Consider the following 19958-nt stretch of genomic DNA (forward strand, 5'->3'; position numbering starts at 1 on the left):
ACCTGATACATCCTAGGATCGCATTTGCCTTTTTCACAAGTGTTTGACCTTGAACTTTGTACTATTGAATTTCATCCCATTTCTGTCATGGGAGTCTTCAAGGTCATCCAGCTCTTCCTGCATAATATTCTGATCTTCCTCTGTACTGACAACGCGTCCCAACTTTGTATCAGCAGCAAATTTTATTAGCACACTCCTGTTTGTGGCAAGGTAATGAACAATTATATTGAATAAGATTGGTCCCAAGGAGGAGGAGGAGGAGGAGCTCCACTAGCAATCTCCCTCTAGTCAATAATTCACTTTTTAGCACAACCTATTGCTTCCTCCCCTTGAGCCAGTTCCTTATCCACCTTATAATGCTTGTACTGATCCCCTTCTTTCCTAATTGAACTAATAATTTCCCACATGGTACCATGTCAAATGCTTTACTGAAGTTCAAGTACTTAAATGTGAGTTTATCACACAACCTTAGACTGTGTTGTAAACAACATTAAGGCACATGGACGTCTGAGGCATAAACCCTCTGAATAAATACGGTACTTCACCAGTCGAGTTAAAGCAATGTTCTTTTAATGCCAATCCTGTTTCATGGTATCGTAGGAATAGAAATGTAGATAAACTGTAAATAGGTTCAGTTCCGATCCTTACAAGCCTGGCATTTGAAATGTTCCAAAGATGCTATTATGAAAACAATTGTAATGGAACATACTGCAATCAAGAGCCAAACCTCCATAGTCTGGTATCAACCAGGGGTTTGTGAGAATTAGTGGCAAGACTGGTAATAGAATATTGAGCCTTTCACCTTTAGATTGCCGCTTCAAATCTAGCCCTAATGGAAGTAGTGAAAATAATTGTTTTAAGCTGACAGGTGTTTGGTGGGTTTAGTAGAGCTGGTGGAATACTTTAAAAAAGCGGATTCATTAATAATGTTTTATTAAACTCGTGTAGTTCAGTTTACTATGACTCATAGACTCACATTATTCATTGTTTGTGAATCCAGTTTCATGCATTTTAGCACATAATGTTTATTCATACGAGAAGCTGGTTCTTCATTATTCACTATTCCCCTATTCAACAAGCGTTAGTCATCCAACAGGGAGCAGAAACAATATTTAGGTGACTGACCACACAATGTGTATAGTAAAGAGCCAAAGAGAACAGCTGTCAAATAATCCATATGCTGAACATTATTCATCAAAACTATTCAGCAAATACTTACAAAGAACAAATACATTCCAAGAAAAATGAAGATGGAGTCATGAATTGCTTCTTAGTCAAAAAAAGGCTAAATTCTTAAGACTATTATAGATACTGAACAGTCCAGCTCTAATAATTAGTTCTCAGATTGTAGTCCATGGAGTTCCCAGGGTTTGCAGAGCCCTTATTAGGGATGAGCAGAACAAAATGTTTTTCAAAAACAAGAAAGGAGGGTGTTATAGCATGTCTTCACCTCTGTGGCACTCTCTTGCGCCTGGATATGGCATTGCAGGGGATTTTGCTTCTAGTGCCCTTGGTGGCCACTTTCTCAGCCATACTAGGCCTGCTTTCTCTGGGTCTTCTGTGGCCAATTAGACCTCGTCAAAGGCTTTCTGAAAGTACAAGTACATCATACCTGCTGGATTGTCCTTGTCCACATGCTTGTTGATACCGTGACAGAATTCTAATAGATTGGTGAGGTATCATTTCCCTTTACAAAAGCCATGTTGACTCTACCCCAACATATCGTGTTTAGCTATGTGTCTGATAATTCTGTTCCTTACTATAGTTTCAATCAATTTCCTTGGTACTGAAGTTAGGTTTACCAGCCTGTAATTGCCAGAATTGCCTTTGGAGCCTTATTTAAAATTGGCATTACACTACCTATCCTCCAGTGATCTGGTACGATGGCTGATTTAAGAGATAGGTTACATACCACAGTTAGTCATGGGAGTCAGCTAACTGTATCCATGAAACAGCATCTCTCTCAGCTAACTGTTCAGTGCCTCATATGCCATCTACTGTGTTCTTGCTGGTCCATTCATCAGTAGAGCTCACTTTTATTTTACCTTATTGGACTGTGTATATCAAACCCCTACCCTACCAGTGGGCCTGATTTTGCCTGGCTTTGAGCACTTCTCTCATCTGCGCCTACCACTGTACTGTCTTTCAAGTATTCTCAGGTCCCATGAAATCAATGACTAAGTCACCAGTGGACATAACATACAGTAGGGATTGGATGTAAGTGTGATCTACTGGAAGCTGATGGCACTCAGCAACACTTTGCAAGAGATGATCAAACCCTCATTTGCACGGCTGCAAGACAGAGTCATAAGGATCTGATCCTAAAAGTTGCTAAGCGCCTCAGTTTCCAAAGGGAACTCAACCCAAGATCAGGTTACAATCATGGCTCAGTGTCCTAGGTCACCACAAAACCTGTCAAATAATTGCCTTCTCTTCTCAGTTGCTGAAAATTTCCTTGTGTGCACCTCAGAAATCTACCATTTTGCTGGCACTGCTGTGCTTTATAATTTGTCTTCCTTAGCGAAGTTCAACAGCTCCGTAGAGCAAGAGGTTGTGTGGGGATCTGGGGGAGCTGACAGTGGCCTAACAGGCTGTGGAATCTGTTAAAATCACATGGAGGTTTGCAATAGAAGGTACCTGAATAGCTGAGAGCCAAGATCCACTAAGCAGAGGGCAGTAGTCTACATGGAGAAGGATGGTCTGGAAAAGATGGGTCTATAGCCGGCTTGGAAAGGGACGGTCATCAAGGAAGCTCTGGAGACCAGTGAGGGGTTGGGGGCGGGAAATCTTTCATATTATGAGTGGTTTTACAATCAAAGCCATATTGTTTTCCTCTTTAAAAGGAAAGCTTTAATAGGTTATTTGCGAATACCATGGCTTTTTCAATATTAATAAAACTTCTATGATGAATTAGACAGGAATATGTAAATTGCTTTTCTATACATTTTGCATTGTCATCATTGTATTTTTAACTAATTCCTTTATGTCTCGATGCATTTACAGTCGATTCAGGCACTACCGAACCAGTTAGTGAAGGAATCAAAGTTTCCAGAAACTGTCTGTTATACACCAACATTTCTCAACATTTCTTAATCCACATTTTCTCAAGCCTGGAAGTAACTATTTCCTATTTTCTACCCTCATTCACTAGTGATGAGTATTCTCATTTTTTAAAAATGTTGTTTAGTTTGCTATTTTACTCCAAAATGAAACTGCACTACAAATGTACCATTGAGCCACAGGCTACTGTACTTCATGGTAACGCACTTTTAGGCTATGTACACACTCCAGCTTAAGTCGGTATAAGTTGTGTTGCTCAGAGGTGTGGATAAACCACCCCCTGAGCGACGGAAGTTACACTGACCTAAGCGCTGGTATGGACAGCGCTATGTCAGAGGGTTCTCCCACCAACATGGCTACCGCCACTCACAGGGGCTGGAATACTTAAGTCAACGGGAGAGCTCTCTCCCGTCGGCTTAGAGCATCTGCACCACCAGTGTCACAGCGGCGCAGCTGCACCATTGTAAGCTCTTTACTATAGCCAGCCGCAGCCTTACTCTGAACTACCCTGGAACACATACTTGCTTTCTCTCCCCTGTCACCCGTTTTTAAAATATATACATTTCTACACATGGACAGATCCAGAGTTATGGGATAGCCCTATAGAATTTAATAGAGATAATGTCAATGGTATAGAAATGTAAATGTAAAAGATTACAGAATTTAATTAATAGAGAATGATAAGTGAATGAACCATCCTATAAATTGTATAGCAAGGCTATAATTTTCTATTCAATTCTATAAGATGGTTGAAAAAGCCTAGAGAAAGATTACCATTTTCGATAGGACTCAGCCATAAGAGCAGGCTCAGCTAGACTGCATGGATAAAGATAGGTAGTCTCTGCGGCCCTCTCCTCCATTAAATATGAAGGTAGCTGTGGCTACACGTTCTAGAATGCTACAGATCATATTTAACCTGAAGATGCCTCTCCTTGGCTACCCTTGCTATAAAAGTCACTCTCTGACCAGTTGTAGACAGGAAATAATTGTTTTGGGGATTCCCAATGAAGTGACTAATCCTGCTATCATTGAGATCAGTTGCAGAACTCCCATCCATTTGAATGGGAATGGGATCAGGATTGCAGTACGTGGGTAGGCAATGCTCTGGCATAGAAAGGGAGGCCTCCATCTGATGCCTTTGAAGGGCTGAGTGGGATTACTGAACAATTTAGAACATTACTGGGACAGGTTAGGACATCTGAATCCACCAAGTTCATGTAGATCGTGTTACTGCCACAACTACTAATGCACATGAACATTCATATGGCTGATCTCTTTGTGATCTCTCTTCCCATTCTAGTTTTGCTTTTGCAACAACATACAAAACAGCTTCTTCATGACTATATGATGTATCTTAACATAGTGACAAATGTAAACAGTTAGGGATGGTATATCAGTGATATTATATCAAAAGGACATAATACTCAGGATTCCATTAATGCAAGTAATATAGATAATTTAAAGAACTTCTCAGGATTGTTTCAAAGAAATTCCCTGTAATTTTGGTATGTTGAAGTATTTAGCAGAGAGAAGAATTAACCAGAGAAGACCAGCAAGAAACAGGAGAAAAGGGATATTTCCAAGCCCAAATTACGATATAAAACTCAAACTTTTGTCACTGATTTCAGTGGGAGAACTGGGTCCATACAGTTATACACTGGGTCCATACTGTACATACAATATTGGTAAGTTATGAATTTTGGGGGAAAGGCTGGTTGGCATCTTTTAATATTGCTGAAATAACTTGGGCTTGGAATGCTTCTTCGAGTGGAAAATAACTACTTTCTAAAAAACAGGGACAATCCTTGGCATGTACAAAATCAGAGATATTCCCAAGAACTGGTGATGACTGAGAGTCAGGGGAACATGACTAAAGACGAATAAAGTGTTTGCCATTCAATGAAGAAAGTTACAGACTTACACGAATGCGGTTTTGTGTAACCACTCTAAATCTGCCAGTATTCCATATGATTTTCAGAATGAAAGAAGAATTCTGAGTGAGTTACCTGCTCAGATGTCAATAGTAATGTTAGTTTTTCATTTCTTTTCATCATGGAAGCTGTAACTTGTATTTCTTGGGCTTTCCACACACCCCGTTTAAATGTAAAGTGGAATTAGGCAGCTTATTTGTTTAAATAACATGCTCTCAGGGTATTCACCTGGGAAACATGGCAATTTTTACTTGTAATTTTGGCAGTTACTTTGGCGATTGAAGTATTGAAACCTATGTTGAAAAGGGAGTGAGCAATTTGTATAAATCATGCCTGAGGGTGTGACTAAAGAGATTTAAGTACTCCATCAGATAAAATTTGCCTTTGTATATTAATAAAATTATAAATAATCAGTAATAACTTATTTAGATGTGCTCAGTTCTCAGATCCCAGGTTGAGTTTGCAGGGCTGGCAGTTTAAAATAAAGTATTCCTTCTCTGTAACATCACCACCTGTGACAAAGCATTTGCAGATCAAATTAAGCCTTCCATGACACCTGCACAGCCCCAGTGCTTTTTATTAGCTGGTATAATTGATTGGAACTTGCTAAACAATTTCTGTGAATGAGACACAGGAAGGCATAGCATCCGGCTTACTCTCTCCAGGCTGTGTTAACAAGAGTAAAAAGCAGTAAAGCAGTAAAAAGCAGTATCTTTTTTCACCGAAGTGGCTCTGAATACAGGGAACACACGAAACAGGTCGGTTGAGTAAGATGTTATTTTTACATAATCACTTTTCAGAAAACCTCACATGAAAATTAAAGTTTAGCTTTAAATTAGATGCTGGCTCTAGTGAAACTCCAACCACAAAGATAAAACTTCAGTAGGACACAATGATGTATTGGGGGAGGAGGGAAGAGAATCACAAGAGAAAAAAAGGATATTTCCCTTTTGCAAAAAAATTAACCTCTTCACCTTCTGTATACTGACCTTAAACAGACTTTTAAAAGATTCATCCAAGAATATTTATCCTCAAACTGCATACACTTGACTTCCTAGATGCCAAATTAGTTAATGTAACCTAATATACCTAATATACATTTATGCATCTAGAAGCATTATTTGGGATACCTCCAGTTTCCATCTCTGCACAAGCATCTGCATAAATCTCAATCAAAAATTATGGGCTTGATGGAGGAATTGCTGGGTGATATTCTAAGGCCTATATTATGCGAGAGATCAGATTAGATTATCGTTGAGTCCCTTCTGGTTTTGTAATATGTACACACCAATATAACACCAAAGCTAAGGAAGAAAAATCTAAACAGCAGAATATATCATAAGAGACAATATTACTGTGTGTGTGTTCTAAGGGCATGAAACTCATTGACCCAGAACCACAGCTGCTGTAAATTGATCAACTTCTGTGGAGTAGAGCATCACCCCATTGTGTTTATTGCAACAGTAAATCAAATGACATTTGGGAAATGTAAACGTATCTTAAATATGTCAGCAGGTTGTGCAGCCATCTCATCCTTTCAACACTTGAATGTAATTAAATTACTAATATCATACCTTCCGGAGAGGTTTGAGCTTGGTCTCCATTATAAAGTCATATTTGCAGAGTTCACAACAGCGCGTGTCTGAGCTTTTAATCCACTGGTGCAGGCAGGCCTGATGAACAAAGCGCAGGGTCCCTGTACAGCGACATGGTGTGATGAGAGGGCTTTCATCATCTCCCTCACAGTGACAGATCCTGACAGGGAGGACAGCAACAGATAGTAAGGGAGCTTTCCAAGGAGCAAAGCAAAAACACTGGTTTATTTTCACTGCTTTTCATTCTCAGACTTGACATTCATAAGACTCAAGGTATATGACCTTCTAGATTAGAACCCAGAAATGCATTCCTCATTCCCTTCTGACACTTCGAATTTGCTGTGTGATCTAGAGATGAATCAGTAGAAATTATACTCATCCCCCCTCCCTTTGTATGACAAAACCTTTAGGGCCTAGTTCTGTCACCCAAACTCATGCTGAGCAGTACCTCACTCTGTGAGTAGTTCCAGTGATATACTCTGCAAGAGTGACAGAATCAGACCCCAAGTTAAACAAGCAAAGTATGAAAGGTATAGAAAGCCTACCCTGAAAATGGCCCAAGGGATAAGGGAGACAGACTTGTGGATATCTTTAGCGTTCATACACTCCCCTTGGGAGAGGTTGAGAGGGGATTGGAAGAGTCACAGCCCTGTCTGTTCTCCTTTCGTCTCTGCCCCTTTTGAGGTAGGTAGCTGCACTATCTGGAAGCACAAAGAATACAACAGCAGCCAGCCTGGCTATGTCTACACTGCTGCTGGGAGCGAGCTTCCTAGCCAAGACAGACGAATTCATGCTAGTGGGGCTTAAGCTAGCATGCTAAAAATAGAAGGATAGAAACTGCAGCTCCAGCAGAGACTTGGATAGCTACCTGAGCTCACACTCAGAGCACTGAGTGAGCTTGAGAGTCCAAGCTGCTATTTTTAGCACACTACCTCAAGCACCACTAGCTTGAATCTGTCTACTCACACTGGGAGGCTCCTTCCCAGCTGCACTGTAGATGTACCCCTTGAGGGTGTTGTGTGTGCACCCTGTGGGGACTGGCCACAGACTGATTTCTAGCTGGTAATGGGATAAAGAGCTTTTTTTACATTTGGATCTCTGTTTCAAATGTTTTGGAGTCAGTAGTGTCCTAAAGGTACTATTATTTGATGTCTTTTCTGTGGCCTACGTCAAATGACTTGGTGATCTCAGTCAGTTCTTAGTAAACATCTGTCCACATTAAAAACCGAACCAAAAACCACAATAATCAGAAGTGGTACTTACTGACACCTTTGATGACAGTGTCCCTAGAAAGGCTAAGAATTGTTCTGCAGGTGAACAGAGGACTTTGCTGTAGGGCTGTTCATTAAAAAGAAGTTTAATTTCAACAAACACTCACAAAAGCTAAATGGATGTCCTAAATGGCAAACTGAAAAAAATAAGAAGCCACAAGCAATGCATCAAAACCCAAACCACATCAACCTCAAAATAGAGAAGTGGTAACCACGCACTTAGTCCTTCAGAGACATGTAAAGCTTGCAACAGGCAATTAAAATGTAGAAAAGGAACACTTTGTAACTCTTCGGCAAATTCTGTCGCTTGTATGAAAAAACCTAAAGAAAAACTCTTGCCGCAATATACAGACAACTGTATCCAGTCTGTTCCCTACGGGGGCTGTCATGCTGTATATGTTTTACACTGGGGAAGCTGGGAAGGAGCATCATATCCATCAGGATACATGAGCACCTGACATGAATTGTGAGAAGGGCTAGCAAAGTCTTGCAAATATGTTGGTATAACTATTGACTACAACAGTAGCAAATACGCTACCTAGTCTATTGGCAGAAGAAAGAGGAAATCTGAAAGACAAGTAAGAGTTGATTTATGCCAGAAGTGCCATTGAAAAAACTCAACTCCCTTCCGTATCTTTCAACAGCCTGGCCCACACCCATGAGAAAATTAGTCTACAAAATGAAAAAGCAGAACAGAGTGAGTCTTCCAGATGTACAGCCAGAAATGAAAACGCAACTTAAAAAGAAAACAGTACATGAAATTGAGAGCTGTCTCCGCAGTTGGTTCAGTCAGTGATCTGATAATGGTGCCAATGCACTACTCAAAGATACAAATCTTCACTCATGCACACCACTTTAGGTTTTTGTACATGTTCAGGCAAGTTCACATTCTACACAAAAAAAAATCCATCCGTGTTCTAACCTGTGCTAGCCCAGCCAAACTTGACAAATTGAAGCCTCAGCTATTATGTGTCCTCACTGTACACTGACTTTTTACTCAAACCCTCCCGTAAATAGGATTAATTTTTTAAAATGAATAAACAGCTATTTTGATACAGCACACACATTCCCAAGAGTTGATTAAAGTTTTGTGAATGCAGTTATGATCTTACCTCTTTGCTAATGATAATTTGTAAGTCCTACTCTTTGCCAGTTTAGATAAAAGTTTTCTCTGTCTAAAATGTTACATAAAAAAGCAACATCACTTTCTTTTTAAATTAAAACCATTTCTCAAAGGGAAAATACAAGGCTTTGCTCATTTTAATTCCAGTTACATATAATTTATTTTACAGCATTTAAGCCATTTAGAAATTAGACAACTAAATTGGGTACCCAAGAGTCTTTTTCAACCATTGTTGAAATCGTTTTACGTTATTATAAAAGCTAAAATATAAAGCTAAAATTCCATTGGGATCCGCAAATAAAATGACAGTACTACTTTGAAAGGAACAAAGCTATTCTTCAGTAGAAACACTCAATACAAAACACTATCTGAAATATAAATTAAAAACATGCAATGAGAAAACAAACATTCTAGCAATAGAAATGATGACTCTAGAAACAATTTTCACTATATTAAATGCTCTTCTCTCCTGTATATTTTTGTTCTGTTTGTAATTTATTGACCCATAAAAGATTGGCTTGGAATGAAGCACAGCATGTCTTGCCTAAAGACAGAGTAAGTAAGTGTGAATGTTTGGCTTAGGAGGATTTGAACCAGCACAGCAATTGACCAGGCCTACCACTGCCCACCTACCCTGGTCATAAATTTCACCTCATGAAAGATTTTCTTCAAGGATGTTGAAAAAATATTGCATAAAATAATTATAGCTGGAGGGCTCGCAATAGCTATATTTAAAGCTGCCAAAGTTTTTCCATTGTAGCCCCCCATTTTCTGATGCTCATAACTTGCTGAAATATCAGGTTGGCATTTTGCAGGCCTGGTCTCTGCCTGAGGGTTTTATTTTTCTTCTATATATCCTTTTTTTAAATACAACTGTAGCTAGCTCTTCAGCTATAATTCAAATTTTACATATATGTTATACACACAATTATATAATTTAATATATAAATATAGCATTTGATTCTATAAATATAAATACCCCATCGCCACCCTTGAAAAATTTGAATACAAATTGTTTGGGCACTGTTGAGATGAATTAAATGGGGAAAAAATACTCCCCCCCCTCCCCCTCCCCCCCAAAAAAGTTTTGCTAATTTTTGAACAGTCCTGATACTGAATTGACTGTGCCAAAAAAAACAGGCTGAGCTCTTGGAAGGGTCCTAAAGGGGGAGTCCCAGTTCCCAGTGACTTCCCAAGCTTTAAATTTGGCAGACAGTCTTCACGTTGGAGAAATTATTTTGACTATACTGGGGAAAATTAGTTACTTGGCTGTGTTAGAGTCCATTTAAAAATCACAATTTGAAAGTGCAAAGAATTTTTTTAAACAATGACAGTTCAATGTTTTAAAAATACATGGACAGAGAACTAAGTTGGCTACAGTGTAAAAATATACACAGTGATCGAGGCAGGGCTCCTCAGGAGATATGCCTCAATGATTCAATTGCACTCTGATAGCAAGTGGTTTTATAAATATCTTGTAAGATCCACAGGACAGCAACTTTTAATTATGTATTTACAATTATTTCCAAATTATAGAATTTATCCTTTTTCTTAGAAAAACAAAATTAGAAAATACACACACACACACAGAGGAAATTCCATATAAAATACTATATTAAGAGTATTTACAGTTGCATAGTTAACCTTACTCCTTGTGCCTGTGCATTATATGAGTCACATATTCATAAATTCATAGATTTTAAGACCAGAAGGGTCCATTGTGATAGTCTGGTATGGCCTTATGCACAACACAGACCATATGACTTCCTCGAATTAATTACGGCTTCGAGCCCAATAGCTGTGGTTGAACTAGACCATATTTTTTAGAAAAACATCCAATCTCGACTTAATTTCAGTGACAGAGAACCCACCACAACCTTAGTAAGTTGTTCCACTAGTTAAATACCCTTACTTTTAATAAGTTATCCTTTATTTCTAATCTGAATTGTTCATCTTCAACTTCCAGCCATTGGATCTTGTTATAACTGTCTGCTAGACTGAAGAGCCCATTATCAAATATTTGTTCCCCATGTAAGTACTTATAGACTGTATTCATGTCACCCATTAACCTTTCCTTTGTTAAATTGAGCTCTTTAAGTGTATAAGGCATGTTTTCTAGTCCTTTAATCAGTACTATAGCTCTTTGAATCCTCTCCAATTTATCAATATCCTTCTTGAATTGTGGGCACCAGAACTGGTCACACTAGTGCCAAATACAGGGGTAACATAACTTTCCTACTCCTACTTGATATTCTCCAGTTTATACATCCAAAGATGGCATTAATCCTTTGGTCACAGCACCACATTGTGAGCTTAGGTTCAGCTGATTATCTGCTATGACTACCCCCCGCTTCCGAGCTTTTTCAGAATCACTGGTGAGAGCCCCTGTGATTGTGTGGTCTTCAGAATCCACGACAAATGACAGGGCAGGCTCGATTAGAATGCAGAAATCTAGTCCCCTCTTCCCCCCCGGGATTTCTTGCAACAGTCTTGTTAAGCCCATGGGCCAGCACAGACAGCCCAACAGTCTTTATGTAGCAAAGCAAAGAAATAGTCCCAAAACCAAACTCAATAGTCCTGTGTTGGCCTGCTTGCCTCCCTCACTCCCTCTTGAAGGCTCCTGCAGTCTCTGCAGTGGTTCTGGGCTGGCCCTTTCCTCAGGGAGCAAAGGGTAGGAGGTCTGTTCTTCTCCCTCATCAGCTCATTACTGAGCTCTCCTCTTCCTTTTTTACCTGCCCCTTCATTATCTGACAGCGAGTGCACATGTGGCTGAGTGGGTCCACAACAGCTCGTTAACCTTTGATGGCTCACTGTGGGGTTGCTACCCCCATCACAATCCCCCATCTCATAAGTATGGCCTATATTCTTTGTTCCTAGTTATCTGACCTTACATTTGGCTTTACTGAAATGCACACTGTTTGCTTTCACCCAACTTACCAAAAGAACCAGATTGCTCTGTACCAGCGGCCTGTCGTATTCATTACGTACCACTCCTTCAATCTTTGTCTCATCTGCAAACTTCACCAATGATTATCTCATGTTTTCCTCCAGATCATTGATAAAAATGCTCAATAGAATAGGGCCAAGAGCTGATCCTGGTAAGACCTCACCAGGAAACACACCCACTCAAATTGGATTTCCATTTACACTTACATTTTGAGTCCTATGAGGCAGTTTTTAGTCCATTTAACATGTGCAGTGTTGATTTTGCATTGTTCTAGTTTCTTACTCAAAGTGTTATGGAGAACCAAATCAAATGCTGTACATATATTTAAGTACATTACATCAAATTACTGCCTGATAATTACATAATCATAAAATATTTCACAAGCATAGAATTGTTTCTACCTTTAGACACACACACACACACACACACACAGTATCTGGTGGAATGATATGCTACCTTGTGTGTATGCAAGACAGAATCCATGAAAATTATTTATTTACAAAATGTGCTCCTGCAGAGCCCAGATTTATTTGTTATGCACCAGGAAAACAATTATGAACAATTTCAGTATTGTTTCCATTTCTTATTTTCCATATTTTGTGAAATTTTCTGCAATATTTTATACAAAGCTTTTTGCAAAAACTGTTTTCAAAGCTTTTCATTTACTGAAAACAAGGTTTTAAGTAAGAAAACATCTTTCAGTAAACAAAATAAAAAAGAAAATTTTGAAAATAATTTAAATACAAATTTAGAGAAGAATTGAAAGTTTCAGTAATATTGACAATTTTTCATGGTTTCATATTTTTTTAAAAAGCTATTTTTGACAACTTTTTTTGTGTGAAAAATTTTGACCAGCTCTAAAATGTACATAGAAAGATTGCACAAAAACAGAATGTTAACATATTGCATTATGTGACAAATTGAGTGCATCATGTAATTAAATGAATACACAGAAGAGGACACACAGATAAAGTTGTACCTGCAACCTTAACTGTATCATCTTCTGATTTTTGAGGACGTAACGTGCTACTTTAGTTTTATCCTATATATATTACATCCAAAATTATTGTTAAAAGAATATTACTGTTACACGGTCAAGCACTCAAAAATTAGGATACGCCCAAATTAAAATTTCCCATGCAATCTTAATTCATCCCCCTTGTGCTAAGGCATTATGATAAAATCTCCAATTACTTTCAGAAACAGCTAAACAAAAAAAAAATCACCACTGGACAAACAGCTGGCATGGATTTCAGAGTAGCAGCCGTGTTAGTCTGTATCTGCAAAAAGAAAGGGAGTACTGGCATGGAACATTTCAGCCCCTATGGTTAAAATCTGACAAAATTATTAGCAACTGAAAATAGGGTCTTTTAATAGAAACTGTCAGGCAACCTTAATAATAAGTGTCACCACCTTCACTGCCTATAATTTAGAGATATAGATAGGTTGCAATAGGTTTGTATTTTTCCCTTCACGTGCAGGGTAATAATTTTACCCTCATTAGGAAGAATAGTTGTTAATCTCTGCCCTCATTAGCGAGAACAGCGGTTATCCTAACCTGTCTTTCACTAATTATCTTTACACTTCAGTAGTTAGGAAAATAGGCCAATTTCATTCCTGCTTGTGCAGCAAACAACATATTCCATTATCCTGCATCAGTCTTGCCTGCTTCATCCGAGGGATTGTACTACCTTTGGTGAACAGTCCACTCTCATCAGCTGATTTGTGCAAAGTATTCTGAAGGAGCTTTCTCATCTGAGCCAGACTAGGATTATGACTGAATCAGTACATCTCTACCTACATTATCTTCAACCCAGCATTTGCAGGGTAGCATTGGCCACATGAACGACCCCCACAACGGAGACTGCAAGCACTTTGCATCACCAGAACCCCTGAATGGACTTTACATCACAAAAGATTCTGGATACATTTGGTACATTTATGTATAAAGCCATATCCACATGCATAATTTTCTCATCAGGGATTTCTGGTGACAATGTAAACTCTAACGTTGGTGACACCAGAATCCAAAGACAATATAGATTTAAAATAGGTTTGTCTTAAAAGGATCCCTTATCCACAAGATATCCACACTCATAATATCCTATAAATTGCATTACTCATGGCTACGTTTTTTAAAAGTTGCAGCTAAGGTCACATGAAATATCTAACTGTGGATGCATTTGTAAAATAAACAAGAGCAAAATGCCATGCAGTAATCCATTTTCTGCACTCATGTGAGAGTGTGGATACACCAATTAAATGCATCTTTGCAAGAATGTGGCCCTTACATTTGTATTTATTTGATCTTTCACACATTCATTCCTATATCTCAGTCTGGGAAATAATAAATCAAGGTATTTCAGAGGATATTTTGCTTCACTGTATTTCATTTAACTACATAGGGCCAAATTCTTCCCTCATTTACATCTCTGCAGGCCCATGGGACATTAACAAAGCCTTTCTGAAGTTCTCAGGATATATCTCACCACAGCCAGGGATGTGAATTGCAGCTCGTGTAGATGTACCCTCCTAGCTTTAATCTAGCCAGCTTGCTAAAAACAGAAGTGAGGACATAGCAAGTGTGGGCTTCAGCATGGACTGCACAAGCCTGCCGGACCCTGGTGGGTACACAACTTACATTTGTAGCCCATGCTGAAGCACATGCCAATGTGTCCTCACTTCAATTTTAGTGAACTACCTAGATTAAAACTAGCATGGGTATAGGGTGACCAAAGCAAATATGAAAAATCAGATTGGGGGTGGGGGATAATAGCCATTTATATAAGAAAAAGCCCCGAAAATTGGGACTATCCCTATAAAATCGGGATATCTGGTCACCCTACATGGGTATGTCTATACGAGCTGCAAATCACACCTCTGGCTGCAGTGTAGATGTACCTTCAAAGACAGAAGAGAGGGCAGATACATTCTGTGACAGCATGGTACATAAACCAGCCATCCTGCCAACTATATGGAGCAGCTGAAGAGGTATATGGAGCTGACTTCATGGGGCTAGATGGCTGTAAATGAGGCTAAATATGGGCAGTATGTTGTCATTTGAAATCCCTGTTATTTCTTAGATATGTAAGGAATTCACTGAATACATTAGGACCCGTTACCTTGTCAGCATGCCACAGAAAGCAGCTCCTTGCACACTCTTTTTCTCTGTCTTGCTGGCCACCCCGACTACTTGCATCAGGCTGTACTTGCTTTTGTTCTGAAACAGGCACAAAGGCATCCGATGGAAGGATGCTTCTGCCCTTGGGGACTCACAACAGAGTCCTGAAGGGGGATACACACTATCCAAACTTTCAGGTACTTCCTCTAGAACAGGGGTGGGCAAACTTTTTGGCCCTCGGGCCACATCTGGGTATGGAAATTGTATGGTGAACCATGAATGCTCACGAAATTGGGGGTTGGGGTATGGGAGGGGGTGAGGGCTCCAGCTGGGGGTGCTCTGGGGTGGGGTTGGGGATAAGAAGTTGGGGTGCAAGAGGGTGCTCCGGGCAGGGACTGATGGGTTTGGAGGGCGGGAGCAGGATCAGGGCTGGGGCATGGGAAAAGTGCAGGCTCCAGGCAGCGCTTACCTCAAGCAGCTCCCAGAAGCAGCAGCATGTCCCCCCTCTGGCTCCTACGTGGAGGCGTGACCAGGCGGCTCTGCGCGCTGCCCTGTCCGCAGGCGCTGCCCCACAGCTCACATTGGCCATGGTTACTGGCCAATGGGAGCTGCAGAGGCAGCACTTGGGGCGGGGAAGTGTGCAGAGCCTCCTGGCTGCCCCTACACATAGGAGACAGAGGGGGGACATGCTGCTGCTTCCAGGAGCAGCTCAGAGTGGGGCAAGCCCCTGACCCTGCTCCCTGGCTGGAGCACCAGAATGGGGCAAGCCCCGGACCCTGCTACCCAGCGGAAGCTTGAGGGACAGATAAAAACATCTGGAGGGCCGGATGCGGCCCCTGGGCCATTGTTTGCCCACCCCTGCTCTAGAAGTAACCCAAGAGAATTGTGCCCTAAATTCCTTTTCCAAACTTTTCATAGACTACAAGAAAAGAACCTATCCATGTTCCCATGCTTAGTGGACGTAAAGCCATGCACCTACTGAGAAGAAGATTACATTTGTCCCAGATTTCTTTTTTTTATGAGGAGAGACTTAAATAGGCAGGCACAATATGTCCTAAAGTGCAAGGTGTATCCCACCTCAGCAGGGATTAACCCAGTGCGAGGATGAACCTCCAGTGGAACATACTCCTGTGCCATCCCTTCTGCTGCTGGAAGAGTGCATGACCAGAGGAAAGGCACTGTTCCACACTAATCCATGGCTGTGGTTTGGGACTCCTGGAGCCATTAGCATCCAGCATAATTTACTGAGCAACACTCAGTAACTGGGCAGAGAGGGACCAGCTCCATTCACAGCTGTAACAGGATCCACGCATTGCTCTATGTACAGTTTGGCAGTCTTGAAAAATCCATTATAAAAATTTCAGTCATCCAGTTGGATGTGTCAATACCATGCATCTTAGGTAACCAATTACACACCACAAATAGCAAATGACTGAAAATTTAGTCTGTGAACAACCCATGGCAAATAATTAACACATCTGTAAGAATCAAACCCAGCTCAGATAATTTGTCAACAGGAAAAAGAGTTAAATTTGCTCAATAAATTATTCTCTCTGGATAGTTCATCCAGCAGTAGGCAACAGCATGTTGAGTTTCTCTCTCCTTCATTTGGCAGACTTGCCTTCTGATCACGCACGCTCTTTTTCTTTCTATTCCAGTTTTTCAGTATAAAATAATCTAAATGACAAATTGGTCTTCCTCTCCCTCTAAACCTAGTCTGAATGAAGCACATTAATTCTGCATACTGAATGTAATCAATTTGTATACCTCTCCTCTGTCATTCCTGCCCTTCCATTATGCTATATAGTCAGCTGTCTCTATCTGAATACAGAAAAACACCTTTTGAAAATGTTGTACCACACTAACATAATTTCATAATGGTTTTGGTAAGGTGCTCTCTTGATTTCTCAAAACGTGATCAGAATAAAGAAGAGAGTCAAGAGCAAAATGTACTAGGGAATGCAGGCTATGAACGATTTATTTTGTTTACAATACTTGTATTAATCTTCTTTCATTATAACTGATGAACAGGCAGTTTAATTATGTAAATAGTTACAACTCATTCCTACCCCAATGCTCTACCAGTGCCACTCAAAATTGGTGCAAAACAAGACCTCATAACACAGCAATATTTAGGATTAAGGAACCAAGCCCACAACTTTAATAATATAGATTGCAATATACACATCAGCCAATAGCCTCTATGGCTCTGTTAATCAGAGATAAATACTGAAAGCAACAACTTGATGACCTATTCAAGAGATGCAACCCTTGATTCCTCAATTATAGTTTTATATCAGGTCACTGGTGGAGTTCCCTATACCAGTGCGTAATAAGGCTTTTCCTACTATATTCTCACATCGTTCATGTCCCTGGCAAAACCTGTGCCAGAATTTTGGGAAAGGAGGCTCAGAGCTTGTCTACACTTAAAATGTTACAGCGGCGCAGCTGTACCGCTGCAACTGTAGTACTGTAGTGTAGACACTACCTACACAGATGGGAGGGCTTCTCCCATCAGTGTAGGTAATCCACCTCCCTGAGAGGCGGTAGCTAGGTTGACAGAAGAATTCTTCCGTCAGCCTAAAGCTGTCTACACTGGTGTTAGGTTGCGGATTTTCATATCTACACCTATGTAAATTCCTAGCATAGACCAGGCCTCCAACAACCATAATTCCACCATGCAGGACATTTATCTAACAAGCTGCAACGTACCCAGCAGCATCTACATGTCTTATAAAAAACACTGCTTCTTCATTGCACCACACTTTTGCTACTCTAGGTACTAGCCTGAGCTGTGATCACTCTTCCAGTAAAGACCATAATTTTTTAGAGAGCTGTTACAAACAGGTGAGCCCTGCAAGAAGCTCTAAATGAAAAAAAAAATATGGAGCAACAGAAGTCTATTCACAGTTAAGATTGTGACAAGTTTCCATTTTAAGCCTGATGTTGCCCCCTGCTGCCATAAAATCCATCCAAAGAAGTCCTATCAACCTCAAGTTTGGGTAGCTTTCTTTCTAGAAAATTCGAAGTAATTTGGTTAAGCAATTAATTGATTATAAGCACCACCTCCCCCCCAAAAACTCTGTTAAACATAGTTCTAACAGCCTTCTAACTTTTTTCCTATTTCCCAGTAAAATTGGAAAGAAAAAGAGGACTACCTAGTTTACTGGAATCTCTTAGCTGAGATCTGTGCCCATTACTAAAACTTAGTTGCTTAAAGTCTAATTTTAGAAGTTATTAACTTTTTTACTTTGGAATGTTGCTATGGATGCTCGCTTCAGTGAACTTAGTATAGTGTGTCAAATGATTGCTGACCCAAGCTTTTATTACAAAGGAAGTAAGGGCTTTCTTTTTCATAGTGATTCTTTGTTACGGTAAAGACCCATTATACTGATCAGGCAGCATATAGCGGTCTTAATGTGGGTGGAAACAGCCCTTAGATTCTGCCTCCTTTATACTGGGATCATCATTTTGTTATCAGCTGACAAACTTGCAAGGTTTGCCAGCAGACTTGACAAAATACACTTAGATATCTGTATCTTGAATACTCCTGAGATCGAAGGAAACTATATTTTCTTACCCAATGCAGGTACATCACTGATGTTAAAGTTTCAGAAGTTAGGGCCAAAATCTCAGATAGTGTAAATTAGCCTAGCTCCATTGAAATAAAGGGCTCTATGTTGATTTACACTAAGCGTCTAGGTTTTAATGTTAATATCCTCATGTGAGAGTTAACAGCTGCAGAAATAAATATATCTCTAGTTCTACAGTTCGTCTCAAGACTAATCTTAGAAAGACTGTTTCTTCCCAAGCTTCTTCTCAACTTTTAGACTGTTTTCCCTTTAGATCCCAACCTGATGTGTATTAAGTGATTAAAGTTCAGAACCAATAAGACATATGTTAATTTTATACATAACTGGTACATGATTATAACACTTGATTTCACGTAATGAAATCATGATTCAGAAATTTTATGATTTCAGTTTTATTATTTCATAATTACATTTTCATGTACCCTATGTAATATAATTTACATGATGTTTAAATTACTTATGTCTGCGGTTGATTACAATGCTTCATCTCACTTCTTTTGAAGTGTTTATAATATAGTCCAGAAAGAGTGATTCAAAAAAAAAGAAAAAGAAATCAAATCTACTTAATACATTCACCAAAACTTTTCTACTAAAAAGATGATTTTATTAAAGTGATGTTTGAAGTGGATTATGCAGATTTCATTACCAATCCCCCCCCCCAATGATCGCTAAGCATCTCTCTCTGTTCCATTCGCTCCCTGACTATTAACTCTCAATTATCTGAACATATTTGTTTCCATTCAAGAAGTTCAGAAAAATCAGGATTCTTCTGTGCATGTAATTAATTTTTGTTATGGTGATGCATCCTGTCTTATTTAAATGTGTTTTTAAAAGAAATGCATATTTTCAACCAATTACAGTTTAGTATTATAGAAACTGTAAAATTGACCCAGTCCTTTCAACTGCAAAAACCTTTGGGATAACAATTAGAACCACAGTGTAAATCAAAAATCCCTCAGTGCTCCTTTCATCAGTAATATCACAACTAACAATCTTCCAGGAGTGTCTCATCTATTGATTCTGAATTAATACCATTTCTAACTAGCACTTCTTCATAACTCCAGTGTTGAAATTCCAGGGATGAGATATTCACCCTGGTCCCAGCTCCTTTACACCAGGCACAAGGGCTGGTAGTGATGTAAAGGAGCCCTAATAGCCCCATTTCTGCCAGGGGGCGGAGTCCCTTGGCACAGGCACTGAGCTGTAGGGCTGCCCTCCAATGATCTTGCAAAGGGCAAGCCCTAGTATAAGGGTGTGTTGGGGGGATATTCCAGATTGCTGTGGCCCATAAGGCACCCCAGGGAGGGCTTGCCCCAG

At 39.7% G+C, this 19958-nt stretch overlaps 1 protein-coding gene across 6 annotated transcripts in view; it reads right to left on the reverse strand.

The window, feature by feature from the left end:
- MARCHF1 (membrane associated ring-CH-type finger 1) overlaps window positions 1–19958 on the reverse strand; it is a 470123-nt gene that overhangs the window by 30189 nt on the left and 419976 nt on the right. For all 6 annotated transcript variants that reach the window (XM_074951096.1, XM_074951094.1, XM_074951095.1 and 3 more), the window contains one exon: window positions 6566–6746. In XM_074951096.1, the coding sequence (XP_074807197.1) occupies window positions 6566–6746 (181 nt within the window). The remainder of the gene's footprint in view (window positions 1–6565; window positions 6747–19958) is intronic.

This window comes from Natator depressus, chromosome 4, assembly GCF_965152275.1.
Source record: "Natator depressus isolate rNatDep1 chromosome 4, rNatDep2.hap1, whole genome shotgun sequence".
Taxonomy (NCBI): domain Eukaryota; kingdom Metazoa; phylum Chordata; order Testudines; family Cheloniidae; genus Natator; species Natator depressus.